General features: G+C 37.0%; 2 protein-coding genes across 3 annotated transcripts; one reads left to right on the forward strand and one right to left on the reverse strand.

Moving 5' to 3' along the window:
• Window positions 1–2,661: 2,661 nt before the first annotated feature.
• On the reverse strand, window positions 2,662–6,454 carry LOC109103742 (protein FAM222B-like). Of its 2 annotated transcripts, none has more exons than XM_019117080.2 (3): window positions 6,263–6,454; window positions 4,564–4,688; window positions 2,662–4,367 (listed from the first exon to the last, which is right to left on the reverse strand). In XM_019117080.2, the coding sequence occupies exons 2-3, from the start codon at window positions 4,640–4,642 to the stop codon at window positions 2,686–2,688; spliced, it is 1,761 nt and encodes a 586-aa protein (XP_018972625.2). In that variant the 5' UTR covers window positions 4,643–4,688; window positions 6,263–6,454; the 3' UTR covers window positions 2,662–2,685. The 2 variants fall into 2 exon arrangements, with proteins under 2 accessions (XP_018972625.2, XP_042626985.1); XM_042771051.1 differs by lacking the exon at window positions 6,263–6,454 and adding an exon at window positions 5,975–6,244.
• A 1,436-nt stretch (window positions 6,455–7,890) lies between these two features.
• On the forward strand, window positions 7,891–17,966 carry LOC109104215 (flotillin-2). Its single transcript, XM_042771052.1, has 11 exons — window positions 7,891–8,129; window positions 9,648–9,729; window positions 10,215–10,305; window positions 10,749–10,872; window positions 10,964–11,082; window positions 11,741–11,854; window positions 11,953–12,072; window positions 12,222–12,436; window positions 15,375–15,558; window positions 15,688–15,837; window positions 17,116–17,966. Exons 1-11 carry the CDS (start codon window positions 8,081–8,083, stop codon window positions 17,152–17,154), a joined length of 1,287 nt encoding a protein of 428 aa, XP_042626986.1. The 5' UTR covers window positions 7,891–8,080; the 3' UTR covers window positions 17,155–17,966.
• The last annotated feature ends 4,643 nt before the right edge of the window (window positions 17,967–22,609 follow it).

Below are 22,609 nucleotides of genomic sequence, written 5' to 3' on the forward strand. Positions count from 1 at the left end.
AGGGGGGTAATGGGGGCAGGAGTGCATGTGCTCCAAAACACAAAGAACTTTCAAAGAGCATTCCTTCGAATGTTTCAAGGACACTAGGGAGTTCAGCAGCGTAGCTCTCGCCACCTAAACTAGTGATTCAGCAGCAACTATTCACATCCGAACAGATCTTGCACCTGCAGCAGCACACAGTGTTCTTTATTTTATTTTTTTTACGATATCAGTAGTTTTTAAAGTAGCTCGGTCCCCTGTTCTAGGGCCGGGTCATTGTCCATCCCAACGGTCACATACACACGGTCCACATCAGCCCAGAGGAGGCACTTCACATAGAGATAGTAACTATTAAAAGAGTAACCTGACTTTGTACTCTTGAGCTGTAACAAAGCATGAAAAGAGGATCGAAAGAAATACAAGTCCAAGCTTTACAATGACATGGTTGACAGGCAAATGGAATAAATTATTACGTCTGCCGACGCTCAACCTATTAACAATATTGCATTGCAAAAAAAGGCATAATATAAATTAAATCTTAACTCTATCCTCACAACATTTATAAGAAATAACTTTTTTGTAGTTGCAATAAAATAGCAGCTTCATGGGCAACGTATCCTAACGTGAAAGCTTAAACTAGGCCGGCTGTTATTGAAAAACATCAGCCTGGGCGCAAACCTTTTAATCAACGCATGTGTTCGCCCATTACAGGAAAGGACTGGAACAGGTTTTTCTGCAATGGTGAACAGAGCAAATAAAGATACTAGTGTGGGAAACATAACATGATGTGGTGTGAATGCAACAACTGTTACAGCCCAGTACTACACATACATTGCTAAATACAAAAAAAAAAAAAAAAAACTCTTCCTTTCGGGAGTTCGCTCCCCCGATTTAGGATTTCACAAAAACAAATTTAGCTAAATATCATTAATTTATATTCTACACCATGCCTATTGTCAAGGACAGTTTAAGGATCAAATATTTAAGGCTTCTGAGGGGCAAACAGGGAGGTTATGATACTGGGTGTCACGGCTCCACCCATCCACTCATCTGCAGTTGCTCCACCAAAGACTGACATTACCCATACTCCACTGCCAGATGGCCTGCCCTGATAAAGGTGGAGAGACCCATTCGACATAAAAGTCAAGGGAGAATGTGAGAAGAGGCACAGGTAGACCTGAGAAAGAGAGAAACCCTCCATGGGAGTTAAACCGTGGAGCATGCGATGGATCAATTATCAAATTCACAGAACAACTCGACTTCTAATGCATCTTTTGTTTAGGTCATTTCCCGTCGAACAGACCCAGACTGTCACCGGCGGTGCATTTCAGCTATTTTGGATAAGACCGACATGACACATCAAGTGCCTAAGGTGGGTGGGAAATGCAGTGGCAGGCTTCAGCTGACACAACAGCGTGTGACGGAGATGGAAGTGATCCTGCCAGGAAAGAACGGTATGGTGTTAATGATGGAGCAAAAGCAGGGAGCCAATCTGCCCCGACACACAGCATTCACACCGGCTAATCACACCTCTCAGTTACAGTAGCACAGCAGTGAAGCCACAGGCTAGCCCGTGGTGCTCATTTATATTGCGCTTACATCAACACACTTCCGTCATCCAATTACGGTCAAGGTCGTCTTTCCTTTAACTACGAACTAATGCACAAGTGAATGATGACACTCTTCCAAAGGTAGCTTTGGGTCGGCTGCTAAACGTCGGTCCTGTAGTGAGTCGAGGCCTGCCGTTACCATCTCTTTCCAATGAAATTCAAGTAGTTACAATTAAGTTGAAAGATAAAATAAAACCCCTAAGCTATGCAATTAGGGCACAACACAAGTCCCGAAGCAATTTCAGTCTACAGCAGTCTCCATTTAAACCGAAATCTAACAGGATACACGAGAAAGAAAAAGGGAATAAAAGGATAGTGCATTAGCTGACACTTCAAGGGAAGGATAAACATTGTACACAATGTGGCTTGACTCAGCCCTAGTGTAACATTTCCATCTAAGACTTTAACCTGATTCATGTTCAACAGTCTGGAAAAGAAACAGTCTTGTCATATGTGCATATCCCAGTATCAGTTTGCACTTTCATATCGATTCAGAATGTTACAAAAAGCACAATATGTAAACATTGAGAGGAACAAAAATAAAATCAACCTCTATACATTGTATAAGCTGTTAGCTTAGATGGAACAGCCAAATATTTCAGGATCATGGCACCCCTTAAATGTCTTCATTGTGTTAGTACTTCAAATCTCAAGTAGGCCTAAACTACACACAGATGGCATTTGCTGAGAATTTCTTCTCAGCTTTTTAAATAATGGACATTTGCGAATCAAAAAGATAAAGTGAAGATATGCGTGTTGTGTGGTACATTTTTCATTTACATAATACAGGCCAGATAGGAATGGAAAAAACAGTGCTGATCTCATAAACTGAAGCTGTTATGGCTGATTTCTAGAAAGAAAAAATAATTAAAATAAACTAAAATAAATACATGCCTACAGTGTTTTCCAAAGCTACTTGTTTAAGAAATCAAAAAAAGAAAGTGGCACATGGGGGTTCAGCTTTGTGGTACCCACGTAAATCATTGTACAGGAAACATTCAGTAGATTACTTGCAAGACTGAGAACATAACGGGAAGAGGGGGGAATTTTTTCCTTGGGCTCAGACTAACACTGACTAGTGTCAACTGGCCGCAGCTCATCTGTACCCTGGGTGGTGGATGTGCACATTTCTACTTTCACCTGAATCTGTGGCCCTGCTCACTGAGGCTCTATGCATCTTTGCCATTGTGCCAGGATTCTGTGCTCGGAAGCAGGGTGCCTGGAAGTCGCCACCCATATACTCCATGGTCTGTATCAGGTTTGTCTGGCTGGAAATGGCTGCCCCGGTCCTATACTGTGCTCCGGGGGTGCAGTCTATGGAGGCCCCTGAGAGGCCCCCGTGGAACGGGCCCACCAGGTCTTGAGACCCTGAGCTGTCACTGTTTGGCGTGGGCAGGATGTTGTTCCAGGGTGGCTGCATGTAGTGGCTGTTACTGTAACTCATGGGCATCCCATTGACTGGAGGAGATGGAGTTGGTTTATCAGTAGAGGACTTCAAGTTGAAGGGCTGAGCCATGCACACCTCCTGCGGGTAGCCCATATTCTTAGTGAGGAACCCTGGTCCAACTAGGCCATCTCTGGGGAGATTCTTGCCCTGGTGAGCCGCTCCCTCCGGAAGGTGCTGAAGGTGTGCTAACTGGTGTTGCCCCCAAGGGCCCTGATGTCGTTGTTGCTGGGATTGCTGCTGCTTCATCTCACTGTGGTAAAGAGGCATCCTGTTCATGGCAGCGATGTTGGGCAGTGGCAGAGTGGGAGCAGGACCACCTTTGTCAGAGTTACCAAAGACGCAAGAAGGCGGAGGACCCACACTGGGATGGGTGCACACCCGAGAGCTCGCGTTGATGAGTTGGTTGCGGCTTATGGGACTAGGGTTGGCAATCTGTCCTTCGCACATGGAGGTAGAGCCCATGCCAGCCCGAGCCTGGCAGAACTGGTTGATCTGATTGACGATGCTGCTCAGGTCACTGGGCCGGTTCTGGTGTAAGCTGGCAGCCATGGACAGAGGGATGGTTGAGGTAGACACAGTCACATTGGGAGGGGCGTCGGCATCGGGCAGCTTGCGTGGCATCTGTAAGCCTGCCAGGGGGGGCTGTAAGACTCCGGGGGCCAGAGGGCCGGCGCAAGAAGCCTGTGGCATGGGCTGGGATTGAGAGAAGCCCTGGGAGTGCTGCAGGTTCACTGATTGCGCCATATCGGGCAGATGCCGGAGTCCTTGCGGACCAGGCAATTGTGGCTGCTGCTGCATGAGAGTCTGTTGGTGGTTTAGGACGTGGTGCGGTACTGGCGGTTGGTGAGCCTGGCTCTGATGTAAAGCCTCCTGGTGGGCCAGGCTCTGCTGTGGTTGTAAACTGCTCTTTTGCTGTAAGGCCTGAGAATGAGCGAGACTCTTCTGGCCTAAAGGAGTCTGAAGGTGTGGAACAGTGTGAGGAACATTTAAAGTGCTGGGATTGGCGTAAAGCCCACTGTGCGGGTTCATGATGAGCTTAGGGAGAAACCGGGCTCGGCCGCCTTCGATGTCCTTGAGGATCCCTTTGACGGGGACTTTGACGATGGCCAAGAGGCCCGTCCGGGTGTTGACCTGAGGTGGGTAGGGGCTGTAGCGCTGGCTGGAGGTGTCAAGACCGTTGACGGTGCGGCGAATATGCTTCCTCTGAGGTACTTTCACGCTATTGGGGAAGATTTTTATTGTCAGTGGGTTATTGGCAACTTTCTTAGCATAGGCATCCAATTCCGCTGGGGTAGGATAGTGTGCTGATCTCATCCTCTGTGTAGTGTCCCCTGTGAGCAAGAGAAGGCCAAACGTGAAGGGTAATGCAAGAAATGTGGCGTTCATATGATAGCAACTGCTTATCAGGCCACTGACAGAGCAGGGTCAAGAGACAAAGCATCAGTTTCCCTAACAAAGGGATAAACTAGGTCAAACGTACATGCAGACTAATCAGAACAAAGCTCATTTCAGTTAACGGCTGCTTACATTTCTGGAGTCCAGTGTTCATCTGCGTGTGCGAGAGAAGCTGGAGAGAGGGGTTTGTTACCGGCAGACAGGCCAGCATGTCACAATGAGACTAATGCAACATTGGACTCTTTCTCCTCATCACACTGCAAAGGAAACAGTCACGTCAGGAACAAAAACGGATTCACATCATTCGTCTCTTAAAATACATAGTGTAAAAAAAGCAACATAGGCTATTTTCTCCTCCGAGGGCGTCTTTAAAGAGATCCAATTTTATGTGTAGATGTAGGTTTAATGGAACACACTGTGCAATGGGACTTAATGAGAGTAATAAATTATTACGAGGAAATTTCTAGTTTAATTAGTGGCGGTTTGCTGCAACAAAGCAGCAGAAGCAATAATCAAAACGTCTTAGATTAAAAGACCTGCAGACTGAAAATCAGCACACAGTGAATCTCCTAACAAGCTAAGTAAGTGATACTGAGTAGAGCATGCAAGTCAACAAATGACATGATGATTTACAGCTGGCCGCAAGAAAACGGTTATCACAGAAGTGTACAAAGGCCCTACCTTTGCTAATTCACCTGAACATCCATCAAACACTGTAGCTATAGATCTCTGTAATTGCCTCATTGTATTTAAATATCATGCATTCAAGCATGACCTTTTTAAATAGCTCTCTGAAACAGCTGGTGTCAGGGCCCAGGGTGCACACCCTGCAGTTTGAGTGTCAGGAGTGCGATGCAAATGCATTCTCCTGTCTGCCTGGCAGGTGCCCAGGGGCACGGCAGGGGATGCGGCAACACGACCACAGGCCACTTGCTCCCAGCTGACTCCTCCGATCTGAGATGTGCTGGTGTCAAAAAGTGCAGTCAAGACATAGCCTGACATGTTCTGAGCTCCCAACCCCCAGCTATTTTCATCAGGAAGCTGCTTTAATTTTACACCGAAGGTGGTGTTATTAGCTAAAGCGGAGTCTCAAAAATGCCTAAAACATCTTGGATTTGTTCAGAATCAGAGATGACCCATGCACGTCCTGTTACATCATCCCCAAAATGCACCACTGGTCTGGGGGAATTGTTTATTTAGGTGGTGCTCTACAAAAAAAAGAAACCATTTGAACCGAGTATCTAAACAAACTTACAGTTCAGAGCTCTTACAAGCAAATACTGTACAGCCAAGCAGCATTTTTGGCTTGCATTTAAGCTGACACACATTTACGGTCTTAATTAAAAACAACAGGAGCTTTGGAAGAGCATTGTGAAATATCAAATACAATTAGCCAAGCATAAAACCAAAGCACTTTGAGTTTAAAGTACAATTTGTGGTTGCCATTTCATCCACCCTATAATAAACCCTCCAGCCACCAAACTTTGCTTAGCCACAAGCTACATGCATTACAATTATCCCAGATCAACACAGACACACTTACACAATTTAGGGTCACTGTAGCACACATCTGCCCTTGTATAGGAGATGTATCCTGTCGGCTGAAGGTTTGTCGTGCTCATTTAACGCCCAGCAAACTACCAACCAATCTAAACGGTGATCAGAGTGAGATCTCAACCTGTCTTGGTACCTCTGCCTCTACACTTGCTAGTTCAAGCACTAGCATATAGCCTGTGTCTTCTTTGTGCGAGCCACTGCCCGGCTTTCATCTCACAGCTTCTTAAAACCGCATAAAAATGATCAGACGGGAGGTGTCGAAAGCGAAACTTACTCTCTGGTTTCGGGATGAGACGTGCGATTATTTAAAAGAGCATTTTGCTAGGTTATTCGCCACCTGTGCTCTTCTTGTGTCGGATAAAGCGCTTGTCTAGTCACTGCTGCTGCCCAGTGCCCACTGCTGCAGCCTACATCCGCGCATGCGCAGTAAGCTTTTCCCACGTGTCTTCCTCGCTGAGGTCGGGGAAACGCGAAGGTAATGTGGGCACAACGCGCCACCTACTGAATGGGAATTACACTGGGTCACATTTTTACCCTGATTATTAAATTATATTGCACTCTTTTGTATAAAAATATGCTGTAAAACAAGCATTTTGTTTTACGATTTTATGTCAATACGCAATAAATAAATAAATAAATAAATAAATAAACCTAAATAGTCTGATATATTTTTGTATAAAAATATGCTGTAAAACAAGCATTTTGTTTGAAAAATCGATATATATATCTATACATTAAACATTAAAATAGGAAGGGTCTTAAAATAGGCTTTTTAAAATTGTTTTTTTTGTATTTATTATTGTTGTATGAATACAAATATATATTTTTAAATAAATCGGACCAATATGTCATTTGTATTTCTCTTTTATGTCACAATTAGCATTTTAAGACCCTTGATATTTGTATGTGCCCTGATTCAATATTTGTCTCTATTGCATTAAAAATTACTGCAATACAAATATATATATATTTTTTAATAAATCAATATTTCATTTGTATTTCTGTTTTTATGTCACAATTAATATTTTAAAGACCCTTAATATTTGTATGTGCCCTGACTCAATATTTCTCTCTATTGCATCAAAAATAACTGTAATACATTTTTTTATTTTTTTATTTTTTTTATTATGTCACAATGAGAAAAACAGCATCATTGTCATCATCATCCATATATTTATTTATTTTGATTCAAAAATAACTGTTTATTTAAAAAAAAAGAAAGAAAAAATCACCCCCAAATTACTGATAGGTATATACAGAGCTGGGTAGTATCACATTGTTTCTGAAAAAATATTAAGCAGCAGATTACTTTGATATACATCATATTGGTCTGATATGATAATATATCATGCATCACAGAAATATATTTATATATATATATATTTTATATATATCACAATATACATTTTTTTTCTATATATATATATAAATCACGTGTTGAAGCTTTCAAAAAACATAAAAACATAGTAATGTGATATTATGTTTTATTAGCTGGGTTTAAAATGTGTATTCGCATTCTGTCGACATAGGAAGGGTCTTAAAATAGGCTTTTTAAAATCATTTTATATATATATATATATATATATATATATATATATATATATATATATATATATATATATATATATATATATGTCGACAGAATGCGAATACACATTTAAAAGCTAATAAAACATAATATCACATGTAGGCTTCAACACGTAGATTATATCCATGCAGCTCATCAATAAAAGCACGTACTGTGCAGACGTGAATACACTCAGCATTTACAGTAATCATGACAACACAGAGTCTGTGTCTCAAAACCTAGTGAGCTGCCTACCTAGCCAGCGTGTTTGGGTCATCACAGGCGCGTTCGAATGCTCAGAGGTGCTGTCTATGTAGGGGACTCGCTAGGTTTGTCAAACACAGCCAGACAGTATCACGCACCACCCTTCTGTGGCGGGCAGGGTCGCCTGTGTTGACAAACATTTATTCTCTCACTAGGGCGGAGATTTGTGCATTTTACGAGACAAAAACCTACTAAATAAACGCTTTATTTAATAGCTAGGAATACATAGGAAAGGATTATTGTTCGGGATTAAATGCGAGTATGGGTTGCTGCCTGACTGTTGGACCAAATGAAGCGCTCGTTGTGTCAGGTATCGTCATGTGGACTACTACAGCTTAATTTATCGGGAATGTATTATTTGTATGTAATTATTGCAGTCATTAGTTAATGAAGTGTGCATATCAATGTTTGTTTTCGCAAGTAGGCTACTATGAATTATGTGGTAAATAATATCCTCCGGTCGTGTATTAGCTAGCTAGCGTTACAGCTGCTACAGTGCGTTAGCTCAGCTCATCCGATTGATTTAAACCATTTTATTCGTTCTTAACTTATCATATTTCCGAAATTTATGATGAATGTGAGCGTAAAGGTATTAAATTATGAAACTCAATTTCCCTTTTGTATCTTATTATGTTTTCTAGGTGCATCCCGTCACGCTTTAACCGTGATTTAATATTTAATATCTGTTTAAATTCATTCATAACTTATTATACTATGTTTAAAAGTGATTTAATATTTAATATATGTTAGCTTTTTTTAGTAATTGTAAAAAAAAAAAAAGCATTTCCCATAGCAATACCACCCTTACTATAGTGATGGTATCAGATAATAATACCATGGTATTTACATGGTACTCCAGGCTATCTCCAAGAATGCTATCGTACCATAATATATATTCAAAATCAAGGTATTACCATTTGCATGCACATATTTTGGTTGCACTTTATTTGACAGCATGTGTACTTACAGTGTACTTACCGAATAAAGTTCTGGTAATACAAGGTAACTAAATGGGGTAGGGTTAGGTTTAGGGGTAGGTTCAGGGTTAGTACCTATTTATTACATAGTTATTGTAATTACTATAATAAGTACATAGTATGTACATTAGGAGCAGGACTGTAAAATAAAGTCCTACCCATATTTTTTGCCTTTAGTGCTATGGTCTAGTAGAAAAGTACCGTCTATTACCATGTGGTACCACGTTAATACCATAGTACAGGGGTTTGCAATCGTTTATACGCCAAGGACCCCCAGATATGATCATCCTGGTGCGAGGGACCCCCATCTTAAAATTTAAAAGGCAGCTTCTTATTTTAATGTATAAATACCAAATTTATATTGTGAAAAAAATAAAGATTATAAATATGCCTAAAATATAATTTTCTATTTATTTTATTCAAATTATTTATTCATTTAGTTCCTTTAATATTATTTTATTACATTTTTTATGCTGTTTTTTGTTTTTCGACAGACCCTCTAGCACTCACTGGAACCCAGTTTAAAAAAAAAAAAAAACCTTCCCGAAGTAGAACCAATAAAAAAAAAAAACTTGAATTAAAATAAACTTAAAGTTCAGTTCTAGGCAAAATGTCTTATTTTCATTTAGTTTAACTTGATATTAAATTCGTGCCAAAATAACTAATACACTGAAAAAAAAAATGTTTTATTCATTCAATTAAAAAAAATAGGGTAATGATTCACAAGGGCATCTTTCATAGCACCTTCTAGTTCATTTAAAGCATGAATTCCCACTGAACTCAGTTCACACAGATCCTGTCCTTGTCTTTTGGGATTGTCACTGTAATCACAGGTGTTTTTTCTCTTCTAGGTGCCTGTTGTGGGTCAGATGCAAAGACGTACGTGGTGGGAGGCTGGGCGTGGGCATGGTGGCTTATATCAGACACACAGAGGTAATGCCAGTCAAATAAATGAGGATCACAGTTCACTATAATAACACACAGTCAGTGTTTAGCTGTAATTGTAATGCCTGCCCTTAGAAAACTAAAAGGCACACCTGGTCAGGTGTTTTTTTTGTAAAAGTTTTTTTTTTTTGAGGTGTTCTTAGATTGGTTTAAGAGATACTTGAATCATAAACATCTGTCGTTTGGATACTGATGTGGAAGACTTATTAAACTTCCATGATCAGCTGAATTAGTTGATTTATGAGCTGATCTGATGCTTTTCTATCGAGCGTTTGCTTCATGCTTTCCCGTGAACATCTCTCTGATTGCATACTGAACTTCCTGTCAGCACTTCTGTTGTCTTTGGCACTCCTGTCCCCATTTTTTAAATTCTACGGCGCTAACAAGCTTTGGAAAATCAGGTTTTTCTCGTCTTAGGCATTGTTTAGTTATACTTGAAGGTTGTGTTTAACTTTTGATATTTTTTCCTGCAGAATTACACTAGAGATTATGACACTACAGCCTAAGTGTGAAGACGTGGAGACAGCGGAGGGAGTCGCTATTACAGTGACAGGAGTTGCTCAAGTAAACACTCACAGATCATTTACTGTTGTTTTATTACATTTATTCTTAGATTTCCATCATTACTGTAGTCATTATTGAAGCTTAGTGTCAGTACATAGTTTTTTTTGAGTCTTGAAAGCTATAGTATACACTATCGATCAAAAGTTTTTAATTTTTGGAAAGAAATGACTACTTTTATTGAGTAAGAATGCATTAAATTGATCAAAAGTGACAGGAAATACAATAATAATATTACAGAAGATTTCTATTTTAAATAAATGCATTTTTTTTCTACTTTTTATTAATCAAAAAATCCTGAAAAAAAATGCATCACATTAGCACAAATATATTAATCAGTACAACTGTTCATCATTGATTTTGTTGTGCAGTTTTTGTAATTTTCATTAGTTTATGTTGTTTAAAAATGAATGTCTGTATATACCCCTGCCTTGTGTTTCCGTCAGGTCAAGGTTATGACTGACCAAGACTTGCTGGCTGTTGCCTGTGAGCAGTTTCTGGGGAAGTCTGTCATGGAAATCAAGGCTGTGGTTCTGCAAACCCTAGAAGGACATTTGCGTTCTATCTTAGGTTCACTAACAATTACAGTAACCTCATTAAAAAACAATGCTGACGGGTTTGATTCTATGAAGCTGATGTTCTGTTGCTGTTCTCACGACAGGCACTTTGACAGTGGAGCAGATCTACCAGGACAGAGATGAGTTTGCTCGGCTGGTGAGGGAGGTGGCAGCTCCTGATGTGGGCCGGATGGGTATTGAGATCCTCAGCTTCACTATAAAAGTAAGATATGTGTGTTTCTTAATGCAAAATCATACTCATGGACGAGGTGAGTCCCGCCTCATTTCTAGACCTCAGTGACACCTTGAACCAGTATACATGTAGAATAAATATTAATTTAAGGGAACCAGATTGAGATCTTATATAATAATACTAAAGTACTATTATAGTATTTATTAATAGTTGAATTATCTTTTATTTTTATATATTTCCAGTTCATTTTAATTTTAATCTTAATTGAATTTATCTTTTTAAATTTAAATTTGTTCAGTTGATTTTAATTAAATCAATTAATCTACATACTAAATTAATTTTAGGAAGTAAATTAAATTTAGTAATTGTAAAAGTAAAATTGTTAGTAAAAGTAACTGTTATGTGCTTGTGTGTTTTGAGTTTTAGTAATTTTACTTGATTTCACTTCATTGACAATTTCTAATTTTCATTTACTAATTTTCAAGTTTTTACAATTTTCATATTTCATATTACTTCAGCTTTATTTCAGCTAATGAAAACTATTTCACATAATTTTATGAAATATTTCAGAGAATTTTAAGGCATAATCAATTATTATAATTAAAATAATAATAAATAAGCATTAAAATGTAATAAAAAATAAAATAAATAATTAAATCAAATATTGACACTTGTATTTTCTTTACAGGATGTCTATGATAAGCTGGACTACCTGAGCTCTCTTGGAAAAACTCAGACAGCGGCTGTACAAAGGGATGCCGACATCGGCGTGGCCGAGGCAGAGAGGGATGCTGGGATTAGAGTAAGAGACTTCTGGCTTCACTGTGTTTATTACTAATGCATTATCCATTAGATGTGTGGCACTCATTAGCTTCTGTTTTCTCCCACCTCCCTGATCAGGAAGCTGAGTGCAAGAAAGAAATGATGGATGTGAAGTTCTTGGCGGACACTAAAATGGCCGACTCCAAACGAGAGCTGGAGCTGCAGAAAGCTGCTTTCAATCAAGAAGTGAACACTAAGGTTGGATTAAATTTCATTTCAATCCAGGGCCATCATCTTAAATCACAGTCATCTTGTTAGCTGGTCAGATGTGAGCTTATACATTGATATTTATCAGTCTCAGATAAGAGTGATAGTAATCATGTGATATTTGTCTCTCTTGTACACAGAAAGCCGAGTCTCAGCTGGCCTATGAACTACAGGCAGCGAAAGAGCAACAGAAGATCAGATTGGAGGAGATCGAAATCGAGGTCGTGCAGAGGAAAAAACAGATCTCCATCGAGGAGAAAGAGATTGAGAGGACAGAGAAGGAGCTGATTGCGACGGTCAAGCGTCCTGCTGAAGCAGAGGCTTACAAGATGCAGCAGCTGGCTGAAGGACAAAAGTGAGTGTTACCTCTGAATACATTTTGTACATCTATATATCTATCTATCTATCTATCTATCTATCTATCTATCTATCTATCTATCTATCTATCTATCTATCTATCTATCTATCTGTCTATCTGTCTGTCTGTCTGTCTGTCTTTCAGTCTTTCAGTCTATTTTATTTTAATACATTATAATGATGTTTCATTATTGTTTTGTGTATGATTTATTGTATGTATTAATTAATTTTAAGTAAAGTTTTTAATAATAAAACAGTTCCAACTAATAAAATAAAATAAAATAAAATAATTCATTTAATAAAAAAATAATAAAATAGGCATAAATCAGACAAATAGACATTATAAATAATATATAAAATAAAATATATATAGTAAACTAAATATAAACTAAATATACTTTTTTAATATATAAAAAATATATAAATATATGTGACCCTGGACCACAAAACCAGTCATAAGGGTAAATTTTTCAAAATTGAGATTTATACATCAACTGAAAGCTGAATAAATACGCTTTCCATTGATGTATGGTTTGTCAGGATCAGACAATATTGGCCGAGATACAACTATTTGATAATCTGGAATCTGAGGGTGCAAAAAAATCAAAATATTGAGAAACCTTTAAAGTTGTCCAAACAAAGTTCTTAGCAATGCATATTACTAATCAATAATTAAGTTTTAATAAATTTACAGTATGAAATTTGCAAAATATCTTCATGGAACATGATCTTTACTTAATATCCTAATGATTTTTGGCATAAAATTAAAATCAATAATTTTGACCCATACAATGTAGTTTTGTCTATTGCTACAAATATACCCAAGTGACTTAAGACTGGTTTTGTGCTCCAGGATAACATATTAGGTCTGCCCCCTAATAGTCAACTAACCTTTAGTCGACAAAAAGAGGCTTGGTCGACCAAAATTTGATTAGTTGCCGGGAAGTGGTGAGGTCACGCAGTCCATGATGGACAAAACATTAACAGCTGGATTCTGTGGTAATATAGTACATCCGAATGCTTGCCTATCATTCATTGACCTCAGATGGCTTATCATCTTAAATATGTAAGTAGTAGCAACTTTACATGGCTGCTTAATCTAATGTTAACCTAGAAAATGTGCTCTATTCAAGTGTCTGTGCGGAGTGTGAAAGATGAACAGTAGCTCGCTCCAGGAGAAGATGGAGGCACCAGTGCACTCACTTGCTCTTAAAATACTCTGTCATTTTGGTCATAGAGATAAGAGTAGTACATCTTTCGAATTTTTAAAGCCTCTACATTTATTTGTGTGCACTCACTATAATGACAAAATATTGTGCTTTTGTAAAATAATGAAAGCAAACAGGATGCGCTTTCTGCCATCTTGGCCTCTCAGAACTTGAGCGTGAAACTCCATGTATACTTGCCTTACAGACATGAAAAATATATCTATAGAGAGTGAAATGTCTACTTTCAAACGAAACAATTCAAATCTAAAAAAAAAAAAAAAAAAAATTCAGATTATGTAATCCGTATGAAACTTGCATGCAGGAGCATGCCGACTTTATCTTTTAAGACGAACACACTAGTTTATCAATAGATTATTAAAATATTAATGTAGTTTAATCTCGCTGTTTTTCCCTGATACATTCATCATCATTATTTCTGCCAGTGTGCCGTGGCAAGCTTTATGCATGCGCTTGAGTACTTATTAGACTATGTAGGTAAAGGCTCATTATCATGATTTAAATGGTTTATTAATAAACGTGCGATTACTACTAGTTGACCAGAAAAATCTATAGTCAAAGGCAGCCATAAAATATATAATGTATAAAAATACAGGTTACGGAAGGAAAGGAAGCGTATATTATTAAATAAATTACTGTATTAAGGTGTGGTCACATTTACTGTTGCTCTGAAAAATTTCATGGGTGAAATCCAGTAATTTCAATAGGAATCCGTGCAATAGACTTTTTCGCATGAGGTTGATTTTGCTCATGTTCAAGTTGGTCACGTGATTTTCGCCGTGTTGATCAACAGAATCCTGCTTGGTTTGAAAGTGACTTCATTGTGAGCTGTGCTTGATAAATCACTACATTATTGACATTAGACAATGGATTATTTTTGTGCACAGACTTTCACTGAAATATTGCGATACTGCACCTTTAAAGAGAATAACAATATAAACACCACTGAGGATAACAGAAAGTATGAAACATTAAGGAGACAATATGCTCATGATCATGAGAATTTGGGTGGGAATATACTTAAAGAAGTATAAAAAAATATAATTGCTCTTTTTTTGATTTTGAGGTGAAATACGACCTCAGTATGTTGTTGTGTAACCGAGATAAAGTGCTTTGCTAATTAATGGATCATTACACAGATGTGGCACAGATGTTGCATCAAACCCAAATAGGATGTGTTATTAAAGGGATACTCCACCCCAAAATGAAAATGTTGTCATTAATCACTTACCCCCATGTCGTTCCAAACCCATAAAAGCATTGTTCGTCTTCGGAACACAATTTAAGATATTTTGGATGAAATCCGGGAGGCTTGTGACTGTCCCATAGACTGCCAAGTAAATAACAGTGTCAAGGTCCAGAAAAGTATGAAAAGAATAGTCAGAATACTCCATCTGCCATCAGTGATTTAACCGTAACATTATGAAGCGAAGAGAATACTTTTTGTACGCGAATGAAACAAAACACCCTTGGTCCCAAGTAATTTTTACTTAATTTTTACAAAATTTTAAAAGAGCTAATTTTTACTTTTACTTTTAAATTTTTTTGACTGGTACTTTTACTTCTACTTAAGTAAAATTTCATTAATGTAATAGTACTACTTGAGTAGAATATTTTCGTACTCTTTCCACCTCTGTTAATTATGTATATGAGAAACTGATCTTTGACACACACCAAGATGACTTGTGTTATATTCTTGACACTGAACAGGTTGAAGAAAGTGCTGATTGCTCAGGCCGAGTCAGAGAAGATCAGGAAGATCGGAGAGGCAGATGCCATCTCTATCTCATCCGTGGGGAAGGCCGAGGCTGAGAGTATGAGGCTGAAGGCAGAGGCCTACCAGCAGTACGGAGAGGCCGCCAAGACTGCGCTCGTCCTAGAAGCACTGCCCAAGGTGAATGAACTTTTCTCCTATGTTGTTTCGATGATTGAGGTCACCAGTGGAATTGTACATGGTCACTATGGGTATTGTAGGATGGGCCTGGATTTCGTATTTTGATTTTCTAATGTCCATCACCTACAGATTGCTGGAAAGGTAGCGGCTCCTCTGGCCAGGACCAATGAGATTGTTATTCTGAGTGGGGATGGAAACCGTGTGACCGGGGAGGTGAACCGCCTCCTCGCCGAGCTGCCCGTGTCTATTAATGCACTCACGGGTGTGGACCTGTCCAAGGTAAGACTTGGCTTGAAGTTAATCAAGAGACAAAACCATGAAGTTAATCAGGCCTTAAAGACAAACTGTGTTCAGTCAAAATATACATTAAAATGCACAATAATAAATCAATTAATTGAATATTGATTCATTAATAATTGATGAATAATCTATTATTTCCTGTATCCTGAGTTGATGAATAACCTACAAAAAGTTTTCATAAATTATTTTAAATGATAGACACCAATTGTAAATGTTAAATTTTGCTTCTCAAGCCCAGATTAGTAGAGATGGTAAATGTCACTTATTTGGACTGCATAAATAATCAAACAAAACACTAAAAACTAAAATCACTTATTTTAAATGCTACAATTGAATTTAGGCATCACAAAATTATAATGTACAGTATGAAAAATTAATAATCATTTTAATATTGTACTATTAGAATAACATACAGTTATTACATTATTAGTGTTTTTTAAGACTTTAAGTGAATGTTAAATGATGCCAATATAATGTAAATGTAAAAATAAAGGAAATCAAAGAAAATAATTGCTTTGTTTTATACCTTTGGATATAAGGGTCTGCTAAATGAATTAATAACTATCCATTATCAGCTGAATTATATTTAAAGGGGTCATGAACTGAGAAATCTAAATTCCCTTGATCTTTTGACATATAAGAGGTCGTTGTACTATAAAAATATCAAGTTAGTTTCAGAACTCAAAACTTTCTCAATATTCTAAAAACAGCTTATATATTGAAGGCAATCTGCCAAAACAACAGTTTGTGGAATGTGCCACTTTATGACGTAATAGTGTGGCTAAACCCCGCCTCCGCAGATGGAGATCAACGCCTGCTTCTACATCACTGCCTTTTAAGCCCCGCCCACCATTTTGAGCATTAAATAACGAGAGAGGCAAACAGAGGTCTACACTGAAATCAAATGATAAAGATGCTGCGAAGATAACAAGACGTTGTGTTAAAATAGCCTATTACTGCTAAATTATGATGTATTTTGATGTAAAAAAATCTTGATAATAACATTATAAGTGGACCTCAAAGAGCAGTACAAAATTAATAAAAAAGCAGTTCATGACCCCTTTAATATCAATCAATACTCATCAAATTTCGGAATAAAAAAATATTAATAAACCAAATAAAAAAATCTCTTAAATTATATATTTTGCAAATCAGGCTAAAAAATGCAGTTCAATTCCTATAGCTGCCATATAGCATATTTTCATATGATATGCCATATTTAATAATTATCTACTTGGTGTGTGTCTACTTTTACAGATGCCTCTGTTGCAGAAGATGACAGGTGCTCAAGCATGAAGTCAATCAGTTGCGTCTCCTTCATGATGTGTTGTATGCACTCACAGAAACTGCCTTTAGAAGATTTGAATTACAAAAACAAAACAAAACAAAAAAACAAGTAGATTTTGATACCTCTGGTGCCTTAATGTTTCATAGGACCAGAATTTCTGCATGCACTGCTGCTCCCACATTCTGCAATTCGCTTTATTTTTAAATCACTTGCGGCTGGAGTCACTGTACATCACATACGTCAGAGACCATAAGTACAACCAGTATTGGTTTTTGTTTTATATTTTTGTAGTGTCAGCATACGAAACTTAGCCTATCACACTTTATTCTTTACTATTTTATACACTTTATTTTCATCTCTACACTACACAGACACTTTAACACTCAACGGTGAGTCAGCTTTAGATTACAATCAAATCTGTTTATCCATCCAAAGTCCAGCACTACTTCTTCATTCACGTTAAGTCATATTTCTAACTAAAAAGCGACTTACCTTACAGATCCTGCCATGATTTCTAACATTCAGGAAGATGCCACTGATGTAGAGTAGCGAGTAGCATTCAGTATACTAAGCTCTTGGGCAAAGCATTGCCTTACGGGTAAATATCAGTGTCATCTTAGGTAGAATCAAGCCAAGTGCTCCTCTTCTTTTTAAAAGTTGCTGACACATAAACAAACATGGCCTTTATAAACCGATCCATCTTCTGAATTATCGTGTAAGTCACCTGAGCTCAACAGTAGTTCAGATCACTTTTTTGCCTGTAGATTTGTAAGATCTTTGGATTGTATGTGTGCTTTGTTTTGTTTATATTATTGGAGAACATTTAAAGGGAGACTCCACCCCAAAATGAAAATTTTGTCATTAATCACTTACCCAAATGTCATTCCAAACCCGTAAAAGCTCAGTTCATCTTTGGAACACAATTTAAGATATTTTGGATGAAAACCGGGAGGCCTGTGACTGTGACCTTGACACTGTTATTTATTTGGCAGTCTATGGGACAGTCACAGGCCTCCCGGTTTTCATCGAAAATATCTTAAATTGTGTTCCGAAGATGAACGGAGCTTTTACGGGTTTGGAACGACATGGGGGTAATAATTAATGACAAAATTTTAATTTTGGGATGGGGTATCCCTTTAAAAGACATTTAGTTTTGGAGAGATTTATCATTGGCTGTTAGCAAACTCATGTCTGGATATCCAACCAATCCGATGCTGTTGATATAGTTTCAACAGAGTTGAGCCATTTTTAAACCAGTTTTGTATAGTTGTATGACAGCCATGCCTAACAAAATCTTTCTACATATTAACACGAGTTACATGAGATGAATTTAAAAATCACCCTTTATGGACAATAATGTTCTGTTCTGTAGTGGTTAATCTAGATTGTGTATTCTTTTGTCACTGTGAAAGTTACATTACCTCGTTTTCCTCATTCGGTTCAGAGCGAGTGGCGTTTGACATGTTTGTACATTTATTCTGCTGGGTTCAGCAGTGCTGTGAAGGGGCAAAGTCACTTTTCCTTTTTTATCTGTCATGCTAATGAAAACACCAAACGATAAAGCCAAGAGATCGCACTCCTCTTTCTTATATAAAGAATTTATTCATAGTTTTTTTTTACGTCCATTTTGTTTAATAAAATCTTGTGAAACTGATTTATTGTTTGTTTTAGTATGAGTAAAATGCCCTGACACTTCTGTTTTCTCATAGAAACAGATTCAATCGAACAGTAATTTTAGTTATTTATTTTATTATTATTTATTTATGTTTGATTAATAAATAACTATTAAATCCATGTCATGACAGGTTTAGAGCATCATAGACTGGTTATGTGCTTTTGTATGCAATGTACTATACTGTGTATTGGACAAACATTATAGGAACTCTAGAATTGTATGGCAGGATAAAGCTCAGATGCACATTTACTTAGTGGGACAAAAGATACACAAATTAACCCTAAATATGCCATTGACATTGATGATATGGGGATTATTTGGTAGTTTTATACATACTCTTTACACAGAATTAACTGAGCATGTTTATGGTGCATGTATTTCCAAATGTAATAAATGTAATGTGATCCTGATCTCTCGATGTTCTTTCATTCCATTAAAGTGCTCATATAAACTGTGTCAACTTTATGTAAGTAATGTGTCATTTAGCAAAATATGAATTACTGAAGTCACGAATCACTTACCGTGCAGAGGCTGTTTGTTACGAAACACTGACACCGTGCGGTTAAGAAGTGCAGTGCAGGATAAAAGACTAATCGAGCATCACCGTGAAATCACTACTGCTGTGTTTTATCTAAATACTCTATCCCAGCTGTATATCAGAGCACGAAAGAGAAGGGATGTGTGTTTAAGATGTGTATTGGAGGACGAAAGAGAAGGGATCAAACAGAAAGTGATCCCTTCTCTATTGCTATGTATAAGACGGACCTCTTTAGCTCGCTAAAGGCACTGTAAAAACGCCAGGCTCACGTTTCAAACAGAAGTTTAAAACTTTTAAAACCCTTGTGCTGTGCTGAAATTAGTTGAAGTTGTCCTAATTACCTAATTTGGTGTTCCACGAAAGAGAAGGGATCAAACAGAAAGTGATCCCTTCTAAGTATGATTACCAAATCTTGGATTCAATCTTTTTGTCAACTTTCAGTTAGCATTAGCAAAGGTTTTTTAATTATTTTTGGAACTGTTTGATCATAAGCCTCAATCTGAGTAAGTGCGCCTCAGTTTTTGAGTAAAAAGTAAAAAATTTTAATTGTTTTTTTTTTGTTTTGTTTTGGCTAAGCTAAAAAATAATGTGGTTATTATTATTTGGTTGATTAGTGGAGGAAGTAATAAACCTGCGCTAACTTAAAGAAAATATGATTTGGTAATAATATAGCATAACGAAAAAATTATTATTAATTTTTTTGTAGACTGAGAACACCACAAGTGTAACAAGGTGGGGGAAATATTACAAAAAAAAGTACAAAAATTATAAACAAAAATGCTATTGCTGTACACGGTGTGAGTAAAGTCAGTAAATTTTAGTCCAATGCAAGAACATTAACTAGAATTTTCAGGTTAGAGTGACCAGAACACAACATGAGGGTTAAAAACACATTCCAAGACCTGTATAGAAGCTTATTTCATCTATGAAAAAACATGAAAGATCATTAGAGTTTTTAATTTATTCTATGACCTGTATAGATGACACAGAAGAGCATACACAGCATATGGTGATATGGAGAGACTGTTTACAAAGGAATTGTTGAATAAAGTTGTTATTTTTGTTTTCTTCGCTTACAAAAAGTGTTCCTGTCGCTTCATACAAGCCAGATTGCACGTCTAATGGCAGATGGAGTATTCTGACCACGACTTTCATACCTTTTCTGGACCTTGACACTGTTATTTATTCGGCAGTCTATGGGACAGTCACAGGCCTCCCGGTTTTCATCCAAAATATCTTAAATTGTGTTCCGAAGACGAACGGAGCTTTTACGGGTTTGGAATGACATGGGGGTAAGTGATTAATGACAAAATTTTCATTTTGGGGTGGAGTATCCCTTTAAAGCACATGGGGCTGTTGTCCAGCATCAGGTGTCTAAGCTTCATAATAACATCATAACAAGTGCAAAACACATTTAACAGTTTTTCGATCATTAAGAGAACATTAGGAGTATTTCAGCAATCTACAATTTTCTGCTGGGTGACTAGTCTTTACTCTTTAATGTCCTGGTGAAGACATTCAATGCACAAGAAATATTCTGCATAATTAAGCCTAAATGCTTAGATGTCAGCTTTTTCTTCTAATCCTCTCAATATTTAATCTGCCAGCGAGTGTGGAGGACTCCACATCCCACCAGCAGAAGCCTGTTCCACCACATTAATCCAGAACTGAACACACATCCTCCAGGCATGACATTAAAATAACTTTGCAGCACTTGAGAGAGGAGGAGAACTTCTCTGTTCAGGATGTGAAAACCACTGCTCTGTCTCTTTTCTGGCTGTGTGGAAGTGTCTGAGTCTTGACTCATTGAGACGGTGAGTGAGAAGTCCTGAGGATAAAGCCTGGCTGTAATTACTGCGCTCAAACAAGCAAATATTTCCAAAATTAAACAATTTATTGACATAATATTACAAAGTAAATAATAAAATTGTATGCTAATTATAATGTTTATTATGTTATTAATATAAATATAATGATAAATGTAATTTATTTCATTTTAATCTTACGTAAAACACTTAATTATATTTAACACTGAGTGTTTTTATTAATTATATTGTTTATTTTTGTATTCGTTTTCCTTTCCACATTGGGGAGACCAAGGTTAGTTGTCACTTTTCACTCTCACACTTTTTATTTTGCAGAGAAGGTTTACATAGCCTACCTTAATTTTGTCACAATGGAACATTTTTTTTAAACATTAAGAAATATGAAACATAATACTATTAAAATGGAAAAGTTAATTAATAAATTAATATATTTAAATTTATACATTTTAACATTTAAAACACATAATTTTTAAATTTAAAATTTATATTTTACTCATCACCACTATTTAAAAAAAATGGAAAACCCACAAAAGTAAGAAAAACATCTTTGTATTAAATGCTTGTATAATCATGTCATTCCTCATTACTGTAAGTCTCAGCCACAAAGGACTTGAGTGGAGAGATGATGTGTGTAATTGCTGTTGCTCATCTTCACGCAAGTCCTATGGGTTTAACATTAACTTGGTGACTAAATAAGAGACCCAGCCAATGGTTTTATTGAATTTAAGTCTGAAGAGCCCTTCTAAAAAGGCAATTTAAGAGCTTTAACCACTTAGCTGCATCATGCTTTAGGTGGAAAACAGAACTGATGAAATTATTGATCTGTCAGAGAAGTACATGAGTCACAGAGTGCTGGGATTAGGATGCAGTGCCGGCAAAACACGACTGCTGCTGACAGCATGAGAACAAACCACCTGACAGCCAGCTGCTGTGAATGGCCGTCTTACAGATGCTGACAGACCTGACAGCTGCATTAAAGTTTCAAACAGAATTACTGCTGTGACCGCTGCAGAACGAGGTGAGGAGGAGCCCTGATGACTTCTAGTCCCACTGGCTCAACTCTTTTTATGTTTTCATTTTAACTTTAGTTCAACTGTTTTAAGTGTTTTTGTTATTGTTATTGCTTTTTTTATATGTAAATGTAGTTTTAATTAATGTTTATTTCAGTTTGTTATTTTCAGATTTGTTTAGCTTTAGTTATATTAGTATATGAAGTTAAACACATAAAATTGAGAAATATTGAAGGTTTTTTAAATTTAATTAAATTTTATTTCAGTTATTTACATTTTAGTGTTAGTTTTAGTTGACTACATTAACCCTGTCCAACTACAATACATAATAATAACAATCCTAATAATTAATCCTAATACAGCCTGTTTCCACCACAGAATAATAAAGGAAATTGCTACTTTTTTATTTTGTCA

The sequence above is a fragment of the Cyprinus carpio genome, chromosome A15 (assembly GCF_018340385.1).
Source record: "Cyprinus carpio isolate SPL01 chromosome A15, ASM1834038v1, whole genome shotgun sequence".
NCBI lineage: Eukaryota > Metazoa > Chordata > Actinopteri > Cypriniformes > Cyprinidae > Cyprinus > Cyprinus carpio.

Bases quoted from the DNA above. Each gene is read 5' to 3' on its own strand.
- LOC109103742 (XM_019117080.2), bottom strand. From the start codon at position 4,642: ATGCTGGCCTGTCTGCCGGTAACAAACCCCTCTCTCCAGCTTCTCTCG. The intron at 4,368-4,563 runs GTAAGCAGCCGT...TCTTGCTCACAG, and splicing joins GAACACTGGACTCCAGAAAT to GGGACACTACACAGAGGATG.
- LOC109104215 (XM_042771052.1), top strand. From the start codon at position 8,081: ATGGGTTGCTGCCTGACTGTTGGACCAAATGAAGCGCTCGTTGTGTCA. The intron at 8,130-9,647 runs GTATCGTCATGT...TTTCTCTTCTAG, and splicing joins TGAAGCGCTCGTTGTGTCAG to GTGCCTGTTGTGGGTCAGAT. The intron at 15,559-15,687 runs GTGAATGAACTT...CATCACCTACAG, and splicing joins TCCTAGAAGCACTGCCCAAG to ATTGCTGGAAAGGTAGCGGC.